The sequence below is a fragment of the Babylonia areolata genome, chromosome 13 (genome assembly GCF_041734735.1).
Source record: "Babylonia areolata isolate BAREFJ2019XMU chromosome 13, ASM4173473v1, whole genome shotgun sequence".
NCBI classification, from domain to species: domain Eukaryota; kingdom Metazoa; phylum Mollusca; class Gastropoda; order Neogastropoda; family Buccinidae; genus Babylonia; species Babylonia areolata.
Genome location: NC_134888.1, coordinates 2,714,989 through 2,740,153, shown reverse-complemented (window position 1 = coordinate 2,740,153; position 25,165 = coordinate 2,714,989). Strand labels below are relative to the sequence as shown.

Genomic DNA, 25,165 nt, shown 5'->3' with positions numbered 1-25,165 from the left:
CACACATGCACGCACGCATGCACGCACACACACTTTAACAAAAATCGTTTTCTTCATTCTTTTCGATTTGTTAGTAATATACAAATTTACTCATTTGTCAATTCATTCAATTGTTCTACCCAGCACTTGATAGTGTGTTGCAAAGGCAAACATATCTCGTGATACCAGCCTAATTCACCATACATTTGGCGTTCACCAAGAGTAATTTCACTGCAAACAAGTGAACAATTCAATGAAATCTTGATCATCTTATTCTTCTCCACTATCTCCACGAAGAACAGCTCACCAGAGTCCTCCAGGTCTGTTGGTTGTGTTGTTAAAGCCTGGGTTTCTGCAAATTTTTTTCCTGTCCACTTTCAGGAATCACCCCCCCACACCTTACATGAAACCTTGTATGCTATGGTCCACGAAGATCCCTCACACACCAAGAAATGGGCCTTACCTGGAACTAGACAGAGGCAAACTGGGCTTTACCCGGAGCCAGAGGCAAAATGGGCCTTACCTGGAGCCAGACAGAGGCAAAATGGGCCTTACCTGGAGCCAGAGGCAAAATGGGCTTTACCCGGAGCCAGAGACAAAATGGGCCTTACCTGGAGCCAGATAGAGGCAATATGGGCCTTACCTGGAGCCAGACAGAGGCAAAATGGGCCTTACCTGGAGCCAGACAGAGGCAAAATGGGCCTTACCCTGGAGCTAGATACAGGCAAAATGGACCTTACCTGGAGCCAGAGGCAAAATGGGCCTTACCTGGAGACAGAGGCAAAACGGGCCTTACCCTGGAGCTAGATACAGGCAAAATGGGCCTTACCTGGAGCAAGACAGAGGCAAAATGAACCCTACCTGGAGCCAGATACAGACAAAATGGATCTCACCTTGAGCCAGACAGAGGCTAAGTCCATCAACAATAGCGAGCTATGAAGGTTTCTGGTTGACGGCCTATACCACCAGAAAGGTTAAAGACCAGTTGAAGACCAAAGTAATCAAGTCATTATTCTCTCACCTCCCTCTCGTTCCGACAGACCCTGTTTTGGGGTCCGGAGAGCAGTAGTCCGGAGACTTGGCGTAGTAAATGAGTTCGTCTTCGGCAAAACTGTCTTTTCCTGGCTGTATCGGTATTAAGACGTACTGCTTTTTCCGCTTCCGTCGTTTCACCTGAAACACCAGCAAGGAAAGGTATTAATTTATTTACTTACGAATTTGGGTCTTATAAACCACAAAGATTTCAGGACAATATATTCTATTCTCTACTCTTCTATTCTATTTCACACACCCCAACACACACACACCCTCCCCCCACCCCAAACACACAGACAGACACATATCTTCATTTCCAAGCACGTGACACCCGCAGCAGAACCCACCTCCACCGCCAGGGCATAGCGCATCTTGAGGGCGGCCCCGATGAGGTCAAAGTCCGGGAGGGCCTTCCAACAGGTCTTGATGGAACAGGACCCAGAGACCCCGTGACACTTGCAGGCGGTGACCAGGCTCTGCTGCACCACCTGAAAACGGGGACACCGGAGAAAAACAACTGAGCAATGGAGCTACAAGCTACTGTCAGGACCACTGTTCTAAAAATAGGTGGATAACGCATGCCTTTGTTGAGCCCCTTTGCCACCCGAAGCCAGCGGAAGTGTGAAATCAGCCATTTTGCCACTCGTGTCAGTACAGCGCGAAGCGGTAACTTTATATATGTAGCCAAGCTACTGTCATCATAATCAGTACCATGATGATGATAATGATCATTATAATTTAACACACACATACAAACATCTCCGCACGCGCGCACGCACACACATGGTCACACACAATCACACGTATGCACGCACACATTCACACAGACGCACACATACCCCCCCCCCCACCACACACACAGTCACACACGTACAAACATACTCTCATACTATACATATGCACATACACAAAAATATACCTACCTGCCTGCCTACCTACCTGTATACCTCCCCCCCCCACACACACTCACTATTACATCCGTTACTCCTACCACTGTCACCACGACTACCACCATCACAACTACTACTACTACGACTACTACACGCGCACCACCACTACTAAAACCATCACCACCACTGGCAATCCAGAACCAGTCACAACATACTCGTTTTCTATCACCATCCAATAAACAGCAATAGGCACTTTTATAGAACTGATCTCTTTAAGTCATGCCTTTTTTCAGTGGTGGTTCGTACTGGAACAATCTGCCTTCCTTTGTAAAACAGATAGCTGGCAGTGTTAACTTCAGAAGCTCTTTAAAAAATGTTTGTTTGATAAAATGGAAAACATGTAAAGGATGTAATTCAACCTCAGTAACAATGTCATTCTACTTAAACAGGAAATGTTAAATGAAATACTGCGCACTATTATTGTTATTAGTATCAGTATTATTGTTATCATGATTTGGGATGGTTACATATTTATACATATGCAATTGTACTCGTTTGTGGCCGTGAAGTGTCCGTCTTAGTATTTTTATTTGTCTTTCTTGCTATGAAATTATTTTGTTCTTTCTCTCTTTTTTCTATTATCATTATTAATTTTTATCTTATTTACTGTCTTCGCCTTTTTTGTGTTTGTCTATGTTCTTAATTTGACCACTGCTTGGTTGACTGGCTCAACAAAGTGACTGAAACAGAACTGCGAATGGATATTGATAACCACTTTTATTATTATGACAGAGAAAAGAAAAGAAAATGACGAAAAAAAGATGGACACCCACACACACACACAGACACACAGACGCACGCACACACACAGAAAAGGAGGTAAAATCACGGTTTGTACACAGGGGTGCAACATTCGAGTTTTAAACTGTTCTCTGCACAATGACTACTCCATGGCCAGTCAGTCATGAAATGTGATAGTTTATTAGACATATATAGAATGGATAATATATATCAGATATAGAATATAGGCTACACTAGAGCTCCCAAGATCGCAGAAAACACACACACACACATCTCTAATGAAAATTACCACTATTCGGATTCAATTAGAAAAGTATTCCAATCTTATTTCTGGACCATATGCACTGACTCCAACTTCCAAAACACAGTGCACAGGATAATTCAATAGGGCAATAGAGACACAGAACTTGACTTTGCTAGCTGCCGCCTGAAGTTGAAAGATAGAGAGAGAGAGAGAGAGAGAGAGAGAGAGAGAAGACGGACACAGAGACACTGAAAGAGAGAGAGGGAGGAGAGAGAGAGAAAGAGACAGACAGGCAGACACAGAGAGAGAGAGCGGACGTTTGCGCCGTGTGTTTGGGCGAAGCGAAATTCCTCGCCTTGTTTCCCCGCAGTCACAAAATGTACAATCACTTCAAACAGATCTTTTTCCAAGATATTCCCAAGGCAGTATGAACCCAAAAGCACACTGACGCTTCAGCGAAAAGACAAAAAACCCAAAAACCCCAACACACCAAGTTACAAGAAGAGAAATTCCACGTAAACAAACAACGTTAACGGTCGCCCGTTTGGCAGCAAGCGCTTCTGATGGCGATAATTTGTGTGTGTGGCATGTTCGTTCGCGTGCAAAAAGGCGCGCGCCAATTCCAAGAGCCCCCGTTGGTGGAGAGGAAGGCAAGGGGAAGGTGATGTAATAAAGAGGGAAATAAAGCTCTCAGTGGGGGATGGTTTATGAAGGGGAACCAGGGCTTTCCTGGCAACACAGGCCACCGCTGCCTTGGTTACGACTTTTCTCCCGTCTCTGATGTTCGCTCCGTGACTGAGAGTGTTCTTTTTTTTTTCTTTCTTGTTTTTTTGGGGGGTGGGGTTGGGGGGGAGGGGGATGTGGGGGTGGAGTTCGTCCGGGCGCGTACAAGAATGTGCCTGCGTCACCCTCCCTCCACTTTTCCTCCTCCAACCACAAACACACAGACACAGACTCTCACACACATTCACTCACTCACACACACACGTGCACGCACGCAGGCGCATCCTGACGTGTCTGTCTTTTATCTGGGTATCCATCTGTCTGATTGTTGTCTGCCTGTGTGTCGGTGTGCCTGTCACTCCCTCCCCCACTCTCCTTCACGAAGACGAACATCAGCCCTGTTCTGTTCTCTCTCTCTCCCCTCTCTCTCTCCCCTCTCTCTCTCTTCCCTTTCTTTCTCCTCTCTTACGAAGACGAACATCAGCCCTGTTCTGTTCTCTCTCCCCCCCCTCTCTCTCCTCCCTCTCTTTTTCTCTCCCCTCTCCTTCAGGAAGACGAACATCAGCCCTGTTCTGTTCTCTCTCTCCCCTCTCTCTCTTCCCTTCTCTTTCTTTCTCCTCTCTCTCACGAAGACGAACATCAGCCCTGTTCTGTTCTCTCTCTCTCCTCCCTCTCTCTCTTTCTCTCTCCTTCAGGAAGACGAACATCAGCCCTGTTCTGTTCTCTCTCTCCCCTCTCTCTCTCCTCTCTCTCACGAAGACGAACATCAGCCCTGTTCTCTCTCTTCCCTTCTCTCTTTCTTTCTCTCTCCTCACTCTTTCACGAAGACGAACATCAGCCCTGTTCTGTTTTCTCTCTCTCTCTCTCCTCTCTCTCTTCCCTTCTCTCTTTCTTTCTCTCTCCTCACTCTTTCACGAAGACGAACATCAGCCCTGTTCTGTTCTCTCTCTCTCTCTCTGGGTCTCCGTCTCTCTCTCCTTCCCTCGTTCCTTCCCAACATTATTCTAATATTCTGATATGTGTGTTCCTTTTGTTTCTTTTCATATATATATATATATATATATGTATATATATGTACACACACACACAATTTTATTACCATCATGCTTATACCTTTATCGTTTAGTATTGTGAAGTGTAGACCCTATCATTTCTCTTTCTCGCTCGCTCGCTCTCTGTCCCTATCTCTGTCTGTCTCGGTATTTATCCCTGTCCCTGGTAGTTCATTTACAGCTTGCCCTAAGCATGTGGTGCATTTAATTCGCTCTGACAGTTCAGATACATTTTGTCTCTTTTCAATGGAACCTAGCGGTATTTATGACGTCTTGTCAGGTTTCTTTCTTTTATCCATCTTCCTGAATCAAAAGAAATTTCTTCTCTTTACCTACGTAATGGAAAATAATGTTAAACAGAGACTGATAAAAGACACAGAAGATATTCAGAACAATTGAAAATAAATACTGCAAGGTAACCCCACGAAACACATTCAGCTTGCACAAAAAACAGTATACAACCAAATATTCTGATAAAAAGTCACACACCAAATAAACAAAATCACTGACAACACACGTGAAGGCACGTGCAAGCCACCACACACATGTTCTCAGTCAGTGCTAGATTCTCGACTTCGATTCCCAGTTAAGACTCACCTGGTGGGGGAAAGGTACAGTATTTTCCGATCTCTCAAGTCAAAACGTGCAGACCTGCTAGTACCTGGACCCCCTTCGTGTGTATAAGCATGCAGAAGATAAAAATACGCACGTTAAAGATCCCGCAATCCATGTCAGCGTTCGGTAGGTTGATGAAAACATTACCAGCATGCACAATGCTGAAAACGGAATATAGCTGCCTACATGGCGGCGGGGTAAAAATGGTCATACACGTAAAAGCCCACTCGTACATACCAGTGAACGTGAAAGTTGCGGCCCATGAAGGAGGAGGAGCAGCAGAAGAAAGGGCATTTATGTTTGTTACGTCAGGGAAAAATATCAACCGTTTTACACCCTCTTCAGAGAGCAATGCACAATCTTCTTGAAGTTCGCAGCTTCGGCATCAAAGCAGGTATTCCAAGAGAACTTGCGTCAAAGAAGTGCTCACAAGAAAGCGTTCTGCCTGCTGATGCTGTATATCAAAGGCTAAGAGGTCCTCTGCTAGACCAATCATTAATGCTGTAAAACTGGAAGCAGAAGGTGGTCCCTTGTTGAACATTCACTTTCCTGAACTGCGGTAGGCCTCGTGAAACTACCACCAGCCTGTTTGCTTTTCAATATTCTCTCTCTCTCCCCAAAAAATGAGGGATTAGTTTCGCAGAAGGATGTCTGCTGCGTAAATAATTGCGAGTCTGTGGTTATTCAAAAGAAAAGGCGGAGGGTGGTTGTAGGGGGGATTGATTTAACATGAAGGCATCCTGCACATAATCTTGTGCCAGAAAAAAAAAACAGATTATGACCACCTCCTTTGGGCTCCTCGATCTTGATTGGCCCAGATCGTTTGCCTTTTATGTCTGTAATCGTTGTGTCTCTATCTCTGTCGCATTCAGCCCCCCCCCCCCCCCCTCCTCTTGGTCTTTATTCTTTATCTTATTCTCCAAGTAAATATATTTTCTGAGGAAAAACATCATTTGTTATGGGTTTTTCTTTGTGAGGAGGATGGAGAGAGAGAGGGGAAGAGAGAGCGAGCGAGAGAGAGAGAGCGGGAGGGAGAGAGAGGGAGAGAGAGAGAGAGAACGAACGTACATTCAATATATATACAAGTATATAATTCTCTCTCATATATATATATATATATATATATATATATATATATATATATATATCGAGAGACAGAGAGAGAGAACGAACGATATATTCTCTCTCCCCTCTCTCTCTATATATATATCGAAAGAGAGAGAGACTGAGACAGAAAGAGAGGGTTTGACAACAAGATATACACACCATGCATTCTGGCCCCAGAAAATCCGTACATGAATATAGACTGCTACACACGCGTTATTACAAATGTGACACGCAGAATTTCGTTTTGCACGCACATACATATGCTGCTGTCGGTGTCAAGAGTAACCATGAACGATGTAAGTAGCTGACAAAGCGAACGAGAAACAGAAACCTAACTTCCTCCAGATGTATCTGTTCAACTATCCTTCTATATTCCTAAAAAAGGCAAACCAAATTACTTTGCAAAAGTAACTGACTCATTTAAACACTAACAGACTATATGTTTTACTTGTAAGAAAAAAGATCTACTTTTGAAGGTTGTGACAGACCATACTATGTTTATGAATGTTTAGCTTGTAAGAAAAGATCTACTTTTGGAGGTTGCGACAGACCATACCAAGTTTATGAATGTTTAACTTGCAAGAAAAAAGATCTACTTTTGGAGGTTGCGAAAGACCATACTACGTTTGTGGGGAATTCGTGAGAGTCTGCGCACTCACAGACATCTATCCGAGCATGGATTTCCATTCTCTCAGGGATATGTGTTCTTACCCACGCAATTCCGGTTTTATGTAGATAATCACCAAAACTTCCCCGCGTATTACGCAGTTCCCCACCACAGCGCAATTTCTGAAATGTTCATAAAAATACGTAACCAGAATGGCGGGTAGCTGAATGTGAATGAATGGATGAAAAAATGAAGAGAGAGAGAGAGGGGATATATCTGTATGTATGTACAGACACAGACAGACACACACACACACACACACACACACATATATATATATATATATAACACGACAGAAAGACCGAGAGAGTAACACGACAGAAAGACCGAGAGAGAGATTGCTTCAGTCACCAGAATGTGTGACCGGACATTAAAAAGAGAGAGAGAGAGACAGAGATGAAGATTATGATGAAGGAAAAGGAAAAGAAAAGAAAAAGAAAGGAATAAATGATCGAAGATGACGACGAAAAAGAAAGATATATTGGACGCGCTTGTGCGTATATGCATGCATGGATATATACATGAACATGTGCCCGCTTGTGTGTACATGCAGGTGCATGCGTTCATGCATGAAATGAAGCATTTTTTTTTTTTCAAAGGAAGCAGACACCATAAAACTGAAGTGCAGTTTCTTTCGTTTGTCTTTTTCAGAAAAAAATAATGATGTTAAAAAAAAAAGTCAAATCGCAGTTTTAACCCATAAAGAGTTTGTTTGAAAACAGTAAGTGGAGTGATGGCCTAGAGTAACGCGTCCGCCAAGGAAGCGAGAGAATTTGAGCGCTCTGGTTCGAATCACGGCTCAGCCACCGATGTTTTCTCCCCCTCCACTGGACCTTGAGTGGTGGTCTGGACGGTAGTCATTCGAATGAGACGATAAACCGAAGTCCTGTGTGCAGCATGCACTTAACGCACGTAAAAGAACCCACGGCAACAAAGGGTTATGGCACAATTCTGTAGAAAAATCCACTTCGATAGGAAAAACAAATAAAACTGCACGCAGGAGAAAAAAATAATTAAAAAAAAAAGGGTGGTGCTGTAGTGTAGCGACACGCTCTCCCTGGGGACAGCAGCCCGAATTTCACACAGAGAAATCTGTTGTGACATAAAAAGAGTAACACAAATATAAATACAGAAATCAGGGGCAGGGAGGACGGTGAGAGCACTCTGCATGCAGCTCAGTGTTTACTGTACATGTGAATATTCGGTCACTTTCAGATTTCAAGATTCAAGGATTCAAAGAAGATTCAAACATTCAAAGAAATTTAATCATTTTGCCCCTTTTCGGGTGTGGAGGATACAATAACTATACATACTCATTGAATCACAACTTCAGTCCAACGATGTCTCCGAAACACGCAAAAACGCACACCCACGCACGCACACCCACACGCGCGTGATAATGATGATGATTTGCAACAAAACAAATCAAACTTAAACATACTGACAAGTATGTTTTAGATTTAACAAAAGTTACACACCTTTTCCAAGTTTTATGAGTTTACTTAGATTAAGTTGTGTTTTCTTCCGAGCACTGAATAAACTGCATAAACCGAACACTGCTGTATGTGATTTATATTTATGTGGTATCAATTCATTTCGAATTACAGTATTTTGGGGACATTCTAAAACAAAATGAAATTCATCCCCAATAGCACCCATATTACACTCCTTGCAAATTCTGTTTTCGCCTTCTCTTCTTCCTGTTTCGATCTGCAGTTTATGGTTACTGCAACGAAACTATTAAAGGATATGTGTGAGTATCTGGAAGATGTGGCATTATCATCATTAGCATTACTATTCTTGTTATCAGCTTTACCATTAACATCAAAGTAGTTGTATCATTATGGTTACTGCAACGAAACTTTATCAGAGGATATATGCAAGTATCTCGAAGTTGTGAGATACATTTTTCTTGACAAAAGGCTGTGATGAACCTCTTACCGTGAAACACGTGCTCCTTGACTGTTGGGATCTGCATGACGTTAGACACAGATATTACACGGCGGTTTCTTTGAAGACCTTGTTTCGTGATGTCCCTCCGTGGGCGCTGATGGACTTCTTGAAAGAAGTGAACATTTTAACTCAGATTTGAAGGTTTTAAACGATGGAAGTTTTTTTTTTTTAAACTTTGAGTGGAAAGTTTGAAGTGGTGACTCGTTTTAATTGTTTTTTTACCCTTGTAGTAGTTATTAACGTGGCGATAGCCTTGAGATGGCCTTAGTGGTGGGCGAGGCTCTAAGCACCATAATTTGATTTCATTTGTTGTGAAGTCAGAAAGAGGGACACAGTCTCGGACAGCAGTGAGAGTAGTGGCAGCTCAACAACAACAGTAGTAGTAACAGGAGCTACAGTAGTCAATAATAGCAGCATCAACAACAGCTTTCAGTTTCTCTGTGTTTGGATAAATCCCTACACGCTACACCACATCTGCTGGGCAGAAGCCTGACAGCAGCATAACCCAATGCGATTGTCGGGCCTCGAGTGCATGCATGTATTTATGTACCCGTCACAGTGGATTTCTTTTACAGAATTTTGCCAGAGGACAACGCTTTTGTTGCCCTGGGTTCTATTTCAGTGCGTCAAGTGCGTGCTGCACACGGGATCTCGGTTTATCGTCTCATCCGAATGACTAGACGCTCAGTTTGATTTCCTGTCAAACTTGTGAGAAAGGGCGAGAGCGGGATTCGAACCCACACCATCACGAACACCTTATTGGCAGATAAACGTCTTAACCAATGTGCCTCCTTGCTCCTTAGCAGCATCATCATCATCATCATCATCAACAGCAGCAGCGACGGCAGTAGCAGTTGCAGTAGTAGTAGTCGCAGCAGCAGTAGTTTTGGTAGAGACAGAGGGGGACAGGGAGTGAGTGGAATGAGAGAGAGAGAGAGAGAGAGAGAGAGAGACAGACAAACATAGGTAGAGAGAGAGAGACAGACAGGCAGACAGAAGGTTGAAGACACAAGACGACAGCGTTCAAAACCTCCTCACACGAGGCCCAGACAATATCCCCCCAAAACCTTCTCCCACGAGCCCCAGACAACATCCCCCCAAAACCTTCTCCCACGAGCCCCAGACAACATCCCCCCGAAACCTTCTCCCACGAGCCCACATATCCCCCGAAACCTTCTCCCACGAGCCCCAGACAACATCCCCCTAAAACCTTCTCCCACGAGCCCCAGACAACATCCCCCCGAAACCTTCTCCCACGAGCCCACATATCCCCCGAAACCTTCTCCCACGAGCCCCAGACAACATCCCCCCAAAACCTTCTCCCATGAGGCCCAGACAACATCCCCCAAAAACCTTCTTCCACGAGCCTTAGACAACATCCCCCCAAAACCTCCCACGAGGCCTAGACAACATCCCCCCAAAACCTTCTCCCACGAGCCCTAGACAACATCCCCCAAAACTTTCTCCCACGAGGCCCAGACAACATCCCCCCAAAACCTCCCACGAGCCCTAGACAACATCCCCCCAAAACCTTCTCCCACGAGGCCCAGACAACATCCCCCCAAAACCACCTCCCACGAGCCCTGGGAAACATCCCCCCAAAACCTTCTCCCACGAGCCCTGGACAACATCCCCCCCAAACCTTCTCCCACGAGCCCCAGACAACATCCCCCAAAACCTTCTCCCACGAAACCTAGACAACATCCCCCCAAAACCTTCTCCCAAAAGGCCCAGACATCCCCCCAAAACCTTCTCCCACGAGCCCCAGACAACATCCCCCCGAAACCTTCTCCCACGAGCCCACACATCCCCCAAAACCTTCTCCCACGAGCCCCCAGACAACATCCCCCTAAAACCTTCTCCCACGAGCCCCAGACAACATCCCCCCCGAAACCTTCTCCCACGAGCCCCAGACAACATCCCCCCCGAAACCTTCTCCCACGAGCCCCAGACAACATCCCCCCCAAAACCTTCTCCCACGAAACCTAGACAACATCCCCCCAAAACCTTCTCCCACGAGCCCCGGACAACATCCCCCCAAAACCTTCTCCCACGAGCCCCAGACAACATCCCCCCAAAACCTTCTCCCACGAGCCCCAGACAACATCCCCCCCAAAACCTTCTCCCATGAGGCCCAGACAACATCCCCCAAAAACCTTCTTCCACGAGCCTTAGACAACATCCCCCCAAAACCTCCCACGAGGCCTAGACAACATCCCCCAAAAACCTTTTCCCACGAGCCCTAGACAACATCCCCCAAAACTTTCTCCCACGAGGCCCAGACAACATCCCCCCAAAACCTCCCACGAGCCCTAGACAACATCCCCCCAAAACCTTCTCCCACGAGGCCCAGACAACATCCCCCCAAAACCACCTCCCACGAGCCCTGGGAAACATCCCCCCAAAACCTTCTCCCACGAGCCCTGGACAACATCCCCCCCAAACCTTCTCCCACGAGCCCCAGACAACATCCCCCAAAACCTTCTCCCACGAAACCTAGACAACATCCCCCCAAAACCTTCTCCCAAAAGGCCCAGACAACATCCCCCCAAAACCACCTCCCACGAGCCCTGGGAAACATCCCCCCAAAACCTTCTCCCACGAGCCCTGGACAACATCCCCCCCAAACCTTCTCCCACGAGCCCCAGACAACATCCCCCAAAACCTTCTCCCACGAAACCTAGACAACATCCCCCCAAAACCTTCTCCCAAAAGGCCCAGACATCCCCCCAAAACCTTCTCCCACGAACCCCAGACAACATCCCCCCGAAACCTTCTCCCACGAGCCCAGACATCCCCCTGAAACCTTCTCCCACGAGCCCCAGACAACATCCCCCCGAAACCTTCTCCCACGAGCCCCAGACAACATCCCCCCCAAAACCTTCTCCCACGAGCCCCGGACAACATCCCCCCCAAAACCTTCTCCCACGAGCCCCAGACAACATCCCCCCGAAACCTTCTCCCATGAGGCCCAGACAACATCCCCCCAAAACCTTCTCCCATGAGCCTTAGACAACATCCCCCCAAAAACCTTCTTCCACGAGCCTTAGACAACATCCCCCCAAAAACCTTCTCCCACGAGCCCTAGACAACATCCCCCAAAACCTTCTCCCACGAGCCCTAGACAACATCCCCCAAAACTTTCTCCCACGAGCCCTAGACAACATCCCCCCAAAACCTTCTCCCACGAGGCCCAGACAACATCCCCCCAAAACCACCTCCCACGAGCCCTGGACAACATCCCCCCCAAACCTTCTCCCACGAGCCCCAGACAACATCCCCCAAAACCTTCTCCCACGAAACCTAGACAACATCCCCCCCAAAACCTTCTCCCAAAAGGCCCAGACATCCCCCCAAAACCTTCTCCCACGAGCCCCAGACAACATCCCCCCGAAACCTTCTCCCACGAGCCCACACATCCCCCAAAACCTTCTCCCACGAGCCCCCAGACAACATCCCCCCAAAACCTTCTCCCACGAGCCCCAGACAACATCCCCCCGAAACCTTCTCCCACGAGCCCACACATCCCCCAAAAACTTCTCCCACGAGCCCACACATCCCCCATAACTTTCTCCCACGAGCTCCAGACAACATCCGCCAAGACTGACAACTCACACGGCGAACACCAGAGATAAGACAGAGAGAGAGAGAGATCATAACCAGTCCAGTCGCTGCCTGTGCTGCCAACTTTAAGCCCCGGTTCCCCTTCATAAACCATCTCCCACTGAGAGCTTTATTTCCCTCTTTATTACACAACCTTTCCCTTGCCTTCCTCTCCACCAATGGGGGCTCTTGGAATTGGCGCGCGCCTTTTTGCACGCGGACGAACATGCCACACACGCAAATTATGGCCATTGGCAGAAGCGCTCCTTCCAAACGGGTGACTATGAAGCATGTTTTGTTTTTTCACGGACCCCCCTCTCCCTAATTCTGGTCACAGTGCTTGGTTGAGGAGTGAGGCTATGGGTGCGCCCATCTCGTGAAGAATATCTTGGAAAAAGATCTGTTTGAAGTGATTGTATGTTTTGAGAGCCCCAAAGGCGAGGAAATTTACTTCACACACACACACACGTGATTTTGCACACTCACACATGTACGCACGCACGCACACACACGCGGGCGCGCGTGCTCGCACACAAATGCATACATGTTCTCTGTAATGTTAAATGGCAGACTAACCCATTAGTAAATCTTGGAAGTTTTGTCCTGTAAAATAGGTCCCTTACCGCACATTCTAAACTGCACTGGCCTCCTGACTGCAACTGATCTCATTCTTCGTAACGCTCTTGGCTTTTTGAGCGACAAATCTGAACTAAAAACTTAGCACAAAAAAAAGCTGATTTGATTGACGTTTGTGTCAAAAAGAAAGACAACCACACGAGAAACTGAAATCGAAAATCACCACAACGTAACCCTCCCTTCTTCTCACGTTTTGACATAGACGCAAACATCCACTACAAAGAACAACAACGCAATACATACACAGACAGACACTCACAGACATGCAGACACAGACACACCCCCACCCACCCACTCAGAAGCGCACCTCTATGCACGTGCTCTTACAGTCAGTAAGTTTTATGGTGTCTCCCGTCAGGAAAAGACATCAGCACTGCCCTACATTCCCAACAGACAGTGACGCAAAACTCTGTCTGCAGTTCACAGTTTGCGCATCAAGGGAGGCAAGACCAAAGACTTCCCCATCAATGAAGCATTCACGGGTGTCATTCTCACTGCTCATGTCTTACATCGGAAGCAGAGACGGAGGTCCCTTGTTGAACGTGTCATTAACGACGGGAAATGGCAGAGAATAGTAAAACAGAGGTCCCATGTTGACCATGGGAGTTCCGTACACTGCGGTAGGCCTCACCTTCACTAAACACCAGGCTGTTTGTCAACATTCTGTTAGAAAGCTCTCCTCAGGGGGAGCTGGCTCATAGTAGTTGCGACCAGGGACGCCCCCAAAACTGGTACAAAGATTTGTATTTGTATTTCTTTTTATCACAACATATTTCTCTGTGTGAAATTCGGGCTTCTCTCCACAGGGACAGCGCGTCGCTACACTACAGCGCCACCCATTTTTCAGATTTTTTACTGCGTGCAGTTTTATTTGTTTTTCCTATCGAAGTGGATTTTTCTACAGAATTTTGCCAGGAACAACCCTTTTGCTGCTGTGGGTTCTTTTACGTGCGCTAATGCTGCACACAGGACCTCGGTTTATCGTCTCATCCGAATGACTAGCGTCCAGACCATCACTCAAGGTCTAGTGGAGGTGGAGAAAATATCGGCGGCTGAGCCGTGATTCGAACCATCGCGCTCAGATTCTCTCGCTTCCAAAGCGGACGCGTTAGCTCCAGGCCACCACTCCACTTACACCAAGACCAACCTCAAATGTGCAAACCTTCAGCCGTGGGAGGTGCTGGTGATGGAGGTAGCTGGCATGGCGGGCACAGCAGCCGAGTGATTAAAGCACTGGACTTTCAACCTGAGGGTCTCAGGTTCGAATCCCGGTATATCAAGGCCTCTGGTGGATAAAGGGTGGAGATTTTTTCCCCGATACCCCCGGTCAACATATGTGTGCAGGCCTGCTAGTGCCTGAACCCCCTTCGTGTGTATACGCATGAAGAAGATCAAATACGCACTTGAAATATCCCGCAATCCTTGACAGCGTTCGGTGGGTTACGGAATTAAGAAGAACAAACCCGGCATGCACCCCCCCCCCCCCCCCCACCCCGGTTATGAGAAACTAAAACTGTTCGCAGATTATTATTTTTATACAACAAAAATCAGTTCTGCGTCTACGTAAAATTTGTCCGGTTTTTTTTTTTTTCCCCTTGACATCTTGGTCATTAAGTTGTCAAATGTACCAATCATGTCAGATAACACGGCTTTTGTGGCACATTTCTGATAGACACTCTGACATTATTTTATTCAGTAGTCCTTCAAACTCAATTCGAAAAGTACTTACTATTGTGATCTATTTCGTACTGTTGGTTGAATTTTGTGTAATCCAAATTACAGTAGCAGCAACGACAGACGAGAAGCAATACCGACAGAATTAGAACATCAAGAACAACATCATTAGGAGCAGTGCAACAACAACAAAAAAAAACAATATCATCAATGACATAACAGCACCAATAAAAATTCGGGAAAAAAAAAATCAACAACGAAAACACACACACACACCACTACTCTCTCTCTCTCTCTCTCACACAAACACACCGACACAAACAAAAAATAAAAAGCACACATACAAACACACACACCACCACCTCTCCCCCAGACCACAAAACAACTCACCGATCTTCCCGCCGCAAAATTATGCTTGTCCATCATCACTTTCGTCGAAGAAGACGCCCTCCCCTTTCTCTTCGCTTTCCTCTGCCTGGACGCTCCAAGACCCCTCACAAACAACGAAGATGATGACAACGACGAAGACAACGACGACAGAGACGCCGGTGTTCTGGAAGACGACAACGACGACGACACAGGTGGCAGCTTCATGAGCGAGGCTTCTGTGAACTGGTGGCTGAAGTAGGTGCCGAAGGTGAGGTCGTCCCCGCAGCCCCCCCACTTGAAATCTGCCCCCGGGGGGGACGTGGGCAGGCGTCCGCAGCTGCACTTGGTGGTGACCCCGATACTGCAGGCACGGGCGACGCTGTGCACGAGCGCCGCGGCCGAGATGCTGTACACGTAGGCCTTTTCCCGAGTTCCTGTTTCCGGTTCCGGCGAGTGGGCGACCAGGCGTATGCGCAGACAGAGAGAAAGAGTGTTAGAAAGAGAAGGGAGTTTATTGTTGTTTTCGGAATTAGTACCAATGATATCTGTGGAAGAGAAGGGGGGGGTGGGGGTGGAAGAGGCGAGAGGGAGGGAGGGAGAGAGAGAGAGAGAGAGGCTTTGCGTGTATTTGTATGTGCGTGTGCGCGCGCGTGCGTGCGTGCGTTCGTTTTTTTAATTCATTATATACATATATATATTTGTATGATATATATATATATATATATTCATATATACACACACATACACATATATATATATACATATATATATATATATATACATACATACACACACACACACACACACACATATATATATATATATATATATATATACATATATATAATTGTTTTAAGCCGATGTGGTGTAGCGTATAATTATACAAGTCGTCTTGTAACTTTCAAGGCCTACACTAATGTCTTCGAAATCGAAAATAACTTCTTCTGTCAGTTTCAAAATGACTTTGAAATTGCAATGTTCAGCTTTAAAGTATTACACCTACCACATTAAAATTGTCCCCGTGTTCGCCAAAGAGGCGGTCTTACCGTTACGTTCTTCGTGACATATCGCGACAGTGGCATCAATTATCTGAACATGCTGCGGGCATGTGTATACGATTCGAGCAATGAGAATGGGGGTGGGGTTGAGGGGTAAGGGGGAAAAGGGGCGGAGGGAGGCGTAGAGGAATTATTTCACATTATTTTTTGTCCCTTGTTGTTTTTTCTTTGTTTCCCACACGTTAGTAATGTTGACACAGTTCATGTATTTGTTATTTTTCATGTTTATTATTATTATTATTTTGTTTCATGCGTTTGCAATATTTGACATAATAACCTTCGAAGGAATGAAAGGGAATTTCATCTTGAATCTTGAAAAAAAAAAAAAAAAGTACTGAACTGCGTTCCTTTCCACTGGTTAGGACTGTATCGTACACAGACTACATTGCACTGTAATAATTATACTAAACATTAATTGTTTTTATTCCATCTTTGAGTTTACAGTTTTATCAGTGACATAAGACATCTTATTAATGAATCTGCACCACATTATTACACATTCATTCTGAAATAATGTACAAAGATGGATTTTTCTTTTGCCATTGGACACGCTCTTACATTTATACTAAACATTCAATCCACACCCATTTTCCATTAAAAAAAAATTGTTTTGCCTGCAATTTTATCAGAATCCCTTTAACACCTTTGTACTGCATAAAAAGTCTTTGTCACCACAGATTTCTACGCGTGAAAATAAGCAGACTGATCTCACCTTCCTCGGAAGAATACTTCGCCATCAGAGGGCGTTACCCATTTCATTCTTTCCCTTTTTCTTCTATTTTCATTGGTACAGGGAATCGGGGTTGGGTTTGTAAAAAAGCAGAGCGGAGATGAAAAAAAAAAGAAAAGAAAAAGAAAAGAAAAAAAGCAACAACAAAAAAGCGGTGGGTGTGCAAGCGAGGGTGGTTGAAAAAAAAAGAAAAGAAGAAGAAGAAAAATTCGAGTTGTAGTAGATGTTTCCCATCATGTTAATTCAACGGATTCCTTGCTGCAGGAAATGCTTCGAGAGGAGAAAAAAGAGGCAGCGAGAAAGGGAGCGGGCCTGAAGAATGTCTGGGCCCAACGCAGGGAATGTATTATTTGGTGGAAGGTAGGGAGGTAGGTTGGTAGGTAGGTAAAACCTGCAAATATGCCGTCGCAGCAGCAGAGCGAACGCGTTAGGCCAAGGAAGTGGGCAGGCCTACAGAAATGCGGAGACAAAACAACCAACGCCGAACACCACAAAAAAAGACAAAAGCAAAGTACAACCCGTTTTTTTGATGTCCAGGGTCTAGATTCTTATGGCTTAATTCTGAACGCTTTGTTGCAAGGGCGAAGCAAGAATGCCTTTTTCTCGAGGTCTACAATGGAAGGACCTCTTTGAATTAGTCCTTGTGCTTAGGCCCTGCCCTGCCCTGCAGTGTCGGCGAGTCTGCGTGGGTGTGTCTATTTATGTAGTCTATATATATATATCCAAAAATGAAACAAATGTTTTAAGATAATTCATTGAATTTAATCTGAATAAAGGAATTTAAGAAACAAAAAAAAACAAAAACAAAACAAAAAAACAACAACAACAACAAAACCAACAACATGCACATGCATGGTTTCTGCTGTGATTGAACAGATCCTATAGCTCTATGTATCTACTGATGAAAATTTATTTTTTATTCATAAAAGTTGCTCACTTCATGAAATGGCCGATTTCATATATCGGGTGTAACACACACACACAGATATATATATATATATATATATATATATATATATATATATACACACACACATATATATACATGTGTGCGTGTGTGTGTGTGTGTATGTGTGTGCGTGCGTGCGTGTGTGAACATTCATATGATTATATACACACACACACACACACATATATATATGTATATATTCATCTATGATTATATTTTTGTTCTTGTTTATTCATTTAGTTTAAGATTCATTATCGTGCGTTATTGATAACTGTATACGTCCTCCCCCCCAACTTCTTTTCCTGTGCGTGTTTGTGTGCGTATGCTCGTGCGTGCGTGATTTAGTGTTGGGAGATATTTGTGGGTGTACGTGAGTATGTGTGGGTGTGTGCGTGAGTGTGTCATTCCCTTCAAAGACACCACCACCACCATCACTGTCATCACCGCCACGATTACCACCACCATCATCATCACCACCATCAACACCGCCTCCATAACCACCATCATCATCATCATCATCATCGCCACCACCATCATTATCGTCACCACCACCACCATCATCGCCACCACCATCATCATCATCACCACCACCACCATCATTATCATCATCACCACCACCACCATCATCATCATCATCACCACCACGACCACCACCATCATCATCACCACCACAACTACCACTACCATCATCACTATCACCACCATCACCATCATCACCGCCACCACACATCATCATCACAACCACTACCACCATCATTATCATCACCACCACTACCACCATCATCATCATCACCACCTCTACCACTACCATACCACCACCACCATCATCATCACCACCACGATCATTATCATCACCACCACTACCACTATCATCATTATCATCATCACCACCACCACCATCATAATCACCACCACCACCACTGCCATCATCATCATGATTATCATCACCACCACTACCACCATCATCACCACACCGCCATCATCACCACCACCAACATTATCATCATCACCACCACCAACATTATCATCATCATCACCACCACCACCGCCACTATCATCATCACCACCACCATGATCATCATCATCACCACCACCATGATCATCATCACCACCACCATCACCACCGCCACTATCATCATCATCATCACCACCACCAGCATTATCATCACCACCACCATCACCACCGCCACTATCATCATCATCATCACCACCACCACCACCACTACCATCATCAACAACACCACCACCACCACCACCACCATCATCACCATCACCACCACCATCATCATCACCACCACCATCACACCGCTATCATCATCACCACCATCATCACAACCCCCACAACCAGCACCATCAACCACCACCACTATCATCATCGTCACATTAATCCATCCCTTCCTCCTGTTCCCACCCCCAGCCCCTCGAAATCCTCCTCTTCAGAAACATACAGCATCTGAATTCCCTTGCCAGCGGTCAACAAGCGATAGAAACAGTAACTGTAACATACCCAGCATGTACACAACGATGGCTACCTACATGGCGGGTAGTTGAGGCCCAGAAACGAAGAAGAAGTGAAGAAGAAGGAGGTGGAGGAGGCGAAGTCTCGAGGTGTAGGAGAAGAAGAATAAGGAAAGGAGGAGGAGGAGGATGAAGAAGAAGAAGAAGAAGAAGGAGGAGGAGGGGGAGGAGGAGGAGGAGAAGAAGAGAAAGGAGGAGGAGGAGGAAAAAGAAGAATAAAAAGAAGGAGGAGGAGGAGGAGCAGAGAAAGAGGAGGAGCAGGAAGAAGAAGAAGGAGGATGAAGAAGAAGAAGAAGAAGAAGAGGAGGAGGAGGAGAAGAGAAAGAGGAGGAGGAGAAGAGAAAGAGGAGGAGGAGGAGCAGGAAAAAGAAGAGGAAGAAGAAGAAAGAGGAGGAGGAAGAGGAGCAGTAAGAAGGAGGAGGAGGAGAGAAAGAGGAGGAGCAGGAAGAAGAAAAAGAAGAAGGAGGAGGAGGAGGAGGAGGAAGACGTTGCTGTCTCCCTCTATCTCACTATCCCTGTCTGTCTGATTGTGCCTGTCTCCCTCCCCCCCCCCCCCCCACCACCCTCTCTCTTCCTCTCTCTCTTCCCAGGACTGAAGAGAAGAGGGAAACAGGAACCGAGGAGAGTAAACAACAACAATAACAAAACAACAAAAATGTAATAATAATAAGAAGAAGAAGAAGAAAAGGAAGATGATAATGATGATGATGAAGCAGGAGTTTAAGAAGAAGAAATTTTTCATACTCCAAACCACCCATAGCACTGACTGCACCCAATCTTTCATTCCAACGCCGACCTGTTCTTAAAAAAAAGAAAAAGAAAAAAAAGAAAAAAAAAGCTCTCCAGGCGACATATTCTTCATTATCTCAGGACTCTCGACCCCACAACCCCCTCCCCCTTTACCCCCCCCCCCCCCACACACACACCCAGTCCCTACAACTCTTCATCCATTCACCTACCCACCACCCCCCTCTCTCCCCCCCACCCCCCCGTGGCGTGGTAAGCGTGTTCTGATTGGGCGACAGCAGGACTTCAAACAGGGAGCCCTTCTGAAGATCGGCTGTTACATGTACGAGGGGGCTTGTTCAGCGATAATTTGACACGCCTCAAAACTACCCTTGTTATACACGTGATGATAAAATAGCTTTTGTGTATGTATGTATGTATGTGAAGTGGGGGCTTTTGATCATTTCAATTTGTCGTTGTTTGTTGTTGTTGTTGTTAGTTTTTTGAGTTGTTGGTCGAAACGGAAAACATATTTTGCAACCGAAATGAGGAACGATAATTCGTTGGATGTGGATGCTGCTCTCCCCTCTCCCCCCCACCTCCCTCCCTCTATATCTCCCCCTCTCTCTCCTCGTCATTCTCAGTGTCTGTCTGTCTCTCCTACTGTATATATTTCTGACAGAGAAGGACACACACTGAGACAGACACAGAGTTCATTTTTCTGCATCAAAACACGCATCACCGAACGCTGACACCCTGTTGTTCAACTCGCTATTATTACCCCTTGCCTAACAATGCGCATGTGCAGCTGCAGATGCATTGTGGGAGGTTGGAATTCTGCGCCCGCCAGAAGACTGGGACCATTAGCCATGCTGATGAGAGTCTGAGGAGGGGTGGTGGTGGGGGTGTGGGTGTGTGGTAATGACTAATTATCTCGATAGAAAGTGTCTGCGGTGGAGAGACTGTAAACGCGCGTAATATTTTATTCATTCCACGTGTCGGCTGGTCTTTTAAGTTCTTTCTTTCTTTCTTCCTTCTTCTCTTCTGTCTCCCTCACTCTCTTTGTATGTATGCATGTTTGTGTGTGTGTGTGTGTGTGTGTGTGTGTGTGTGTGTGTGTGTGTGTGTGTGTGTGTGTGTGTGTGTGTGTGTGTGACAGAGACAGACAGAGAGAGAGAGAGAGAGAGAGATTTTGTTTTCTTTCGAACAGCCACCACTCCGCACCCCCTTCCCTCCACACACACACACAGAGTAATCAGCATCCTCCTCCCTACCCTCTTCTTTTCCATCGTCGTCATCATTATCATCATCATCGTCCAAACCATTACCGTTAATTTTCAGTTCGGTTTTTAAAAATTAATCCTTCTCTCCCTCTCTCTACAGAACTCATTCGCACAAACGTTGATCAAAGCAAATTTTGCCCGTACTAAGTGACTCCTATTTTTTTTCTGTCTTGTTAACAACCAATTTTTTTCTTTTTACTTTTTTTTCTGTACAGGCGCTTTTAGTATCAAAGATTTATATTTTGCGCTTTCAAAAGCCATGGACCCCTCTCTCCTCCCCTCCCCCCCCCCTCCGCAGCATTCCCTCCCCACGCCCCCTCTCCCCTCCTAACTAAATCATCGCAGTGGAGACTTGATTGGCTAACAAGGAGACATCAAAAGGCAAGCTCTTTGGGCGGCCGTTTGTGCAAGAAGTTGCAAGGGTTGTTCGTCGCTAATCGGAAGACGTTTAAAACGAAACCCTGTTACGGCTGTTGATGGTGGAACATGTTTTGCGTCAAAATTGCGGAATCTTTTCTTTTTTTCTTCTTCTTCTTTCCTTTTTTCTTCCAGTAAACGAAAGGAGACAAGTACTGTTATCTCTTCTCTTTCATTCTCTCTCTCTCTCTCTCTCCAACATCCATCCACTTATCTCTCTCTCTAGCATCTATCCATCCAACCAACTCTCTCTCTGGCAGCTATCCACCTCTCTCTCTAGCACCCATCCAAACGCTCTCTCTCTCTCTATCTCCCTCTCTAGCACCCATCCAAACACTTCTCTCTCTCTCTCTCTAGCACCCATCCAAACACTTCTCTCTCTCTCTCTCTAACCCTGTCTCCCTCTCTCTCTAGCACCCAGTCAAACACTTCTCTCTCTCTCCAGCACCCATCCAAACACTTTCTCTCTCTCTCTCTCTCACTAGCATCCATCCAACCATCCCCACCCCCATCTCTTTTCATATCCCCCCCAACCCATACCCCCACCCAAATCCAGAAATTATGTCAGGGGGTCAGACCGTGTCAAAAACTGCCACCCTATCCCCTCCCCCCACACGCACAAACAGAAAAGAGAATTCGTCGGGTTTTATCTTTTCTGCCTCAAAGCATCTCGCGACCTGACAGCGTGTCCTCAAACCCACCATTAGGCTTCCCTACGCTCTATCAGTGCGCATGCGCAGCGCAGGTGCATGATGGGAACCACAACTTCCGCTCCAAAACCAAAAACAACAAGAAAAAAAAAGACAAACAAAACAAACAACTAAGGACAATTCAGCTCTTTTATGTGGATGCAAAAGAAAAAAGTGAACACTGAAGGTCACATAAGGTCACAGAAAGAGTAAGCATCGAAGGTCACAGACAAAGTGAGCTATGAAGATGACCAAAGGTCACAGGAGCTAGGAATGAAGGTCATAGAAAGAGTGAGCATCGAAGGTCACAGGAATAGTAAGCAGTGAAGGTCACACAAAAAGAAGGCAATGAAGGTCACAGGAGGTCACACAAAGAGAGAACGAAGGACCCAAATGAAGCACAGAAAAGGAGAACAGCTTGATCTTTTTAACTAAGAGCCGAAGACAAACTAATAGGTCCTTAATCTTCAATCGTTTGGAAGGGGCATGTGGTTAATTGAAAAATAATAACTGGATAATTGTCTCTGCTTGGCAAGTCTGAGTATCAGTCTATGCTTGCTGCTCTGTCTGTCTGTCTGTTTGTCTATTTCCATCTCTTGCTTTTAAAAGAAGTCATTACTGGCTTTAGGATTAACCGTCAAGGGTGTATCTATTCATTTACATTTGGTTTGTTATTGTTATCGTTTTGTTGTTGTTGTTGTTATTTATCTATATTCAGTATCTCTTAGGCATACTCACTGAAATTGCTTTGTCAGTATTTTTGTTGTTTTCTTTTTAGCTTCAGTTCCATGGAAGCTCACGGAACATACAATTTTCTTTCTCACCCCCCCCCCCCCCTCTTTCTTTACAATGCTACACGTGCCTTCATCAAAACAAACAAGTCCACATTAAAGAGAGTTGAATATTTTTCCTATATAAAAAAAATAGGGTTGTTGCTTTCTTCTTTTCCCCTGTTTGTCCTTTTGATGCTTAGATGATGATAATGGTTCTTCCTCTTATCATTACTATTTTGTTGTTGTTGCTGCTGCTGCTGCTGCTCTACTACTACTACTACTGCTACTGCTGCTGATGCTGCTACTACTACTACTACTACTACCAAGACTATAATAATTATTATTGTTGTTGTTGTTGTTGTTGCTGCTGCTGCTGTTACTGCTTCTGTCGCTGTCGTTGTTATTGCTGTTGTTATTGCTTTACAGAAACAGACGTATATTTCTTCTTTGTATGATTTTACTTTGAGTGTTTTTTTTTTCTTTTTTCTTCTTTCTCTCTTTCTTTTTTTTTTCTTCTTTGGGGCGATTTAACAGACAACTCACCACCACCCAATGTTCAGCACCCTACCGAATCAAGGGAGGCCACCCAGGCACCTCACCACACCAAGGGAGGCAACACTGTGCGGCACAGCTTGACGAACAAGGCAAAGACAAAACTAGCTCACTTTGTGCTCCTTAGCGATAGAGAGAGAGGGAGGGCAGAGAGAGGGAGATGGAGAGAGAGATAAATAGGGACAGAGGGAGAGGGGGAGATAGGAGAGAGAAAGAGAGAGAGGGTGAGAGGCGGAGAGATAGGAGAAAGAGAGAGAGAGGGATAGGAGAAAGAAATGGAGGGAGAGAGAGAGATAGAGGGGGGAGAGATAGGAGAGTGAAAGAGGCAGACAAGAGAGAGAGGGGGGGGGAGGTGAGAGGGGGGAGAGAGAGAAAAAGAGAGAGAAGGGAGAGAGGGGGGATAGGGAGGGAGAGAGAGAGAGGGTGGGAGAGGGGGAGAGGGAGAGATAGAGAGAGAGAGGGGGGGAGATGGGAGAAAGAAATGGAGGGAGAGGGGGGAGAGAGAGATAGGGGGGGGGGGGAGAGATTGGAGAGTGAAAGAGAGAGGGGAGATATAGGAGAGTGAAAGAGAGCGGGGGAGAGAGAGGGGGGGAAGGTGAGAGGGGGGAGATATAGGAGAGTGAAAGAGAGAGGGGGAGAGAGAGGGGGGGAAGGTGAGAGGGGGGAGATATAGGAGAGTGAAAGAGAGAGGGGGAGAGAGAGGGGGGGAAGGTGAGAGGGGGAAGATATAGGAGAGTGAAAGAGAGAGGGGGAGAGAGAGGGGGGGAAGGTGAGAGGGGGGAGAGATAGAAAGAAAGAGAGAGAGAGAAGGGAGAGAGAGAGGGGGGATAGGGAGGGAGAGAGAGAGGGGGTGGGAGGGGGAGAGAGAGAGAGAGAGAGAGAGAGAGAGAGAGATGGGAGAAAGAAATGGAGGGAGAGAGAGATAGAGGGGGGAGAGCGGGGGAGATATAGGAGAGTGAAAGAGAGAGGGGGAGAGAGAGAGGGAAGGTGAGAGGGTGGAGATATAGGAGAGTGAAAGAGAGAAGGGAGAGAGGGGGAAGGAGAGAAAGAGACAGAGAGAGGGGGATAGGGATGGAGAGAGAGAGGGGGGTGGGAGAGGGAGAGAGAGAGAGAGAGGGTGGA

At 45.9% G+C, this 25,165-nt stretch overlaps 1 protein-coding gene across 3 annotated transcripts in view; it reads right to left on the bottom strand.

Annotated features, from left to right (window-relative positions):
* Positions 1-25,165, bottom strand: part of LOC143288783 (protein Wnt-11b-2-like) — an 86,159-nt gene that overhangs the window by 1,195 nt on the left and 59,799 nt on the right. For all 3 annotated transcript variants that reach the window (XM_076597415.1, XM_076597414.1, XM_076597416.1), the window contains 3 exons: positions 15,370-15,782; positions 1,362-1,502; positions 1,001-1,152 (listed from right to left, as the gene is read on the bottom strand). In XM_076597415.1, the coding sequence (XP_076453530.1) occupies positions 1,001-1,152; positions 1,362-1,502; positions 15,370-15,782 (706 nt within the window). The remainder of the gene's footprint in view (positions 1-1,000; positions 1,153-1,361; positions 1,503-15,369; positions 15,783-25,165) is intronic.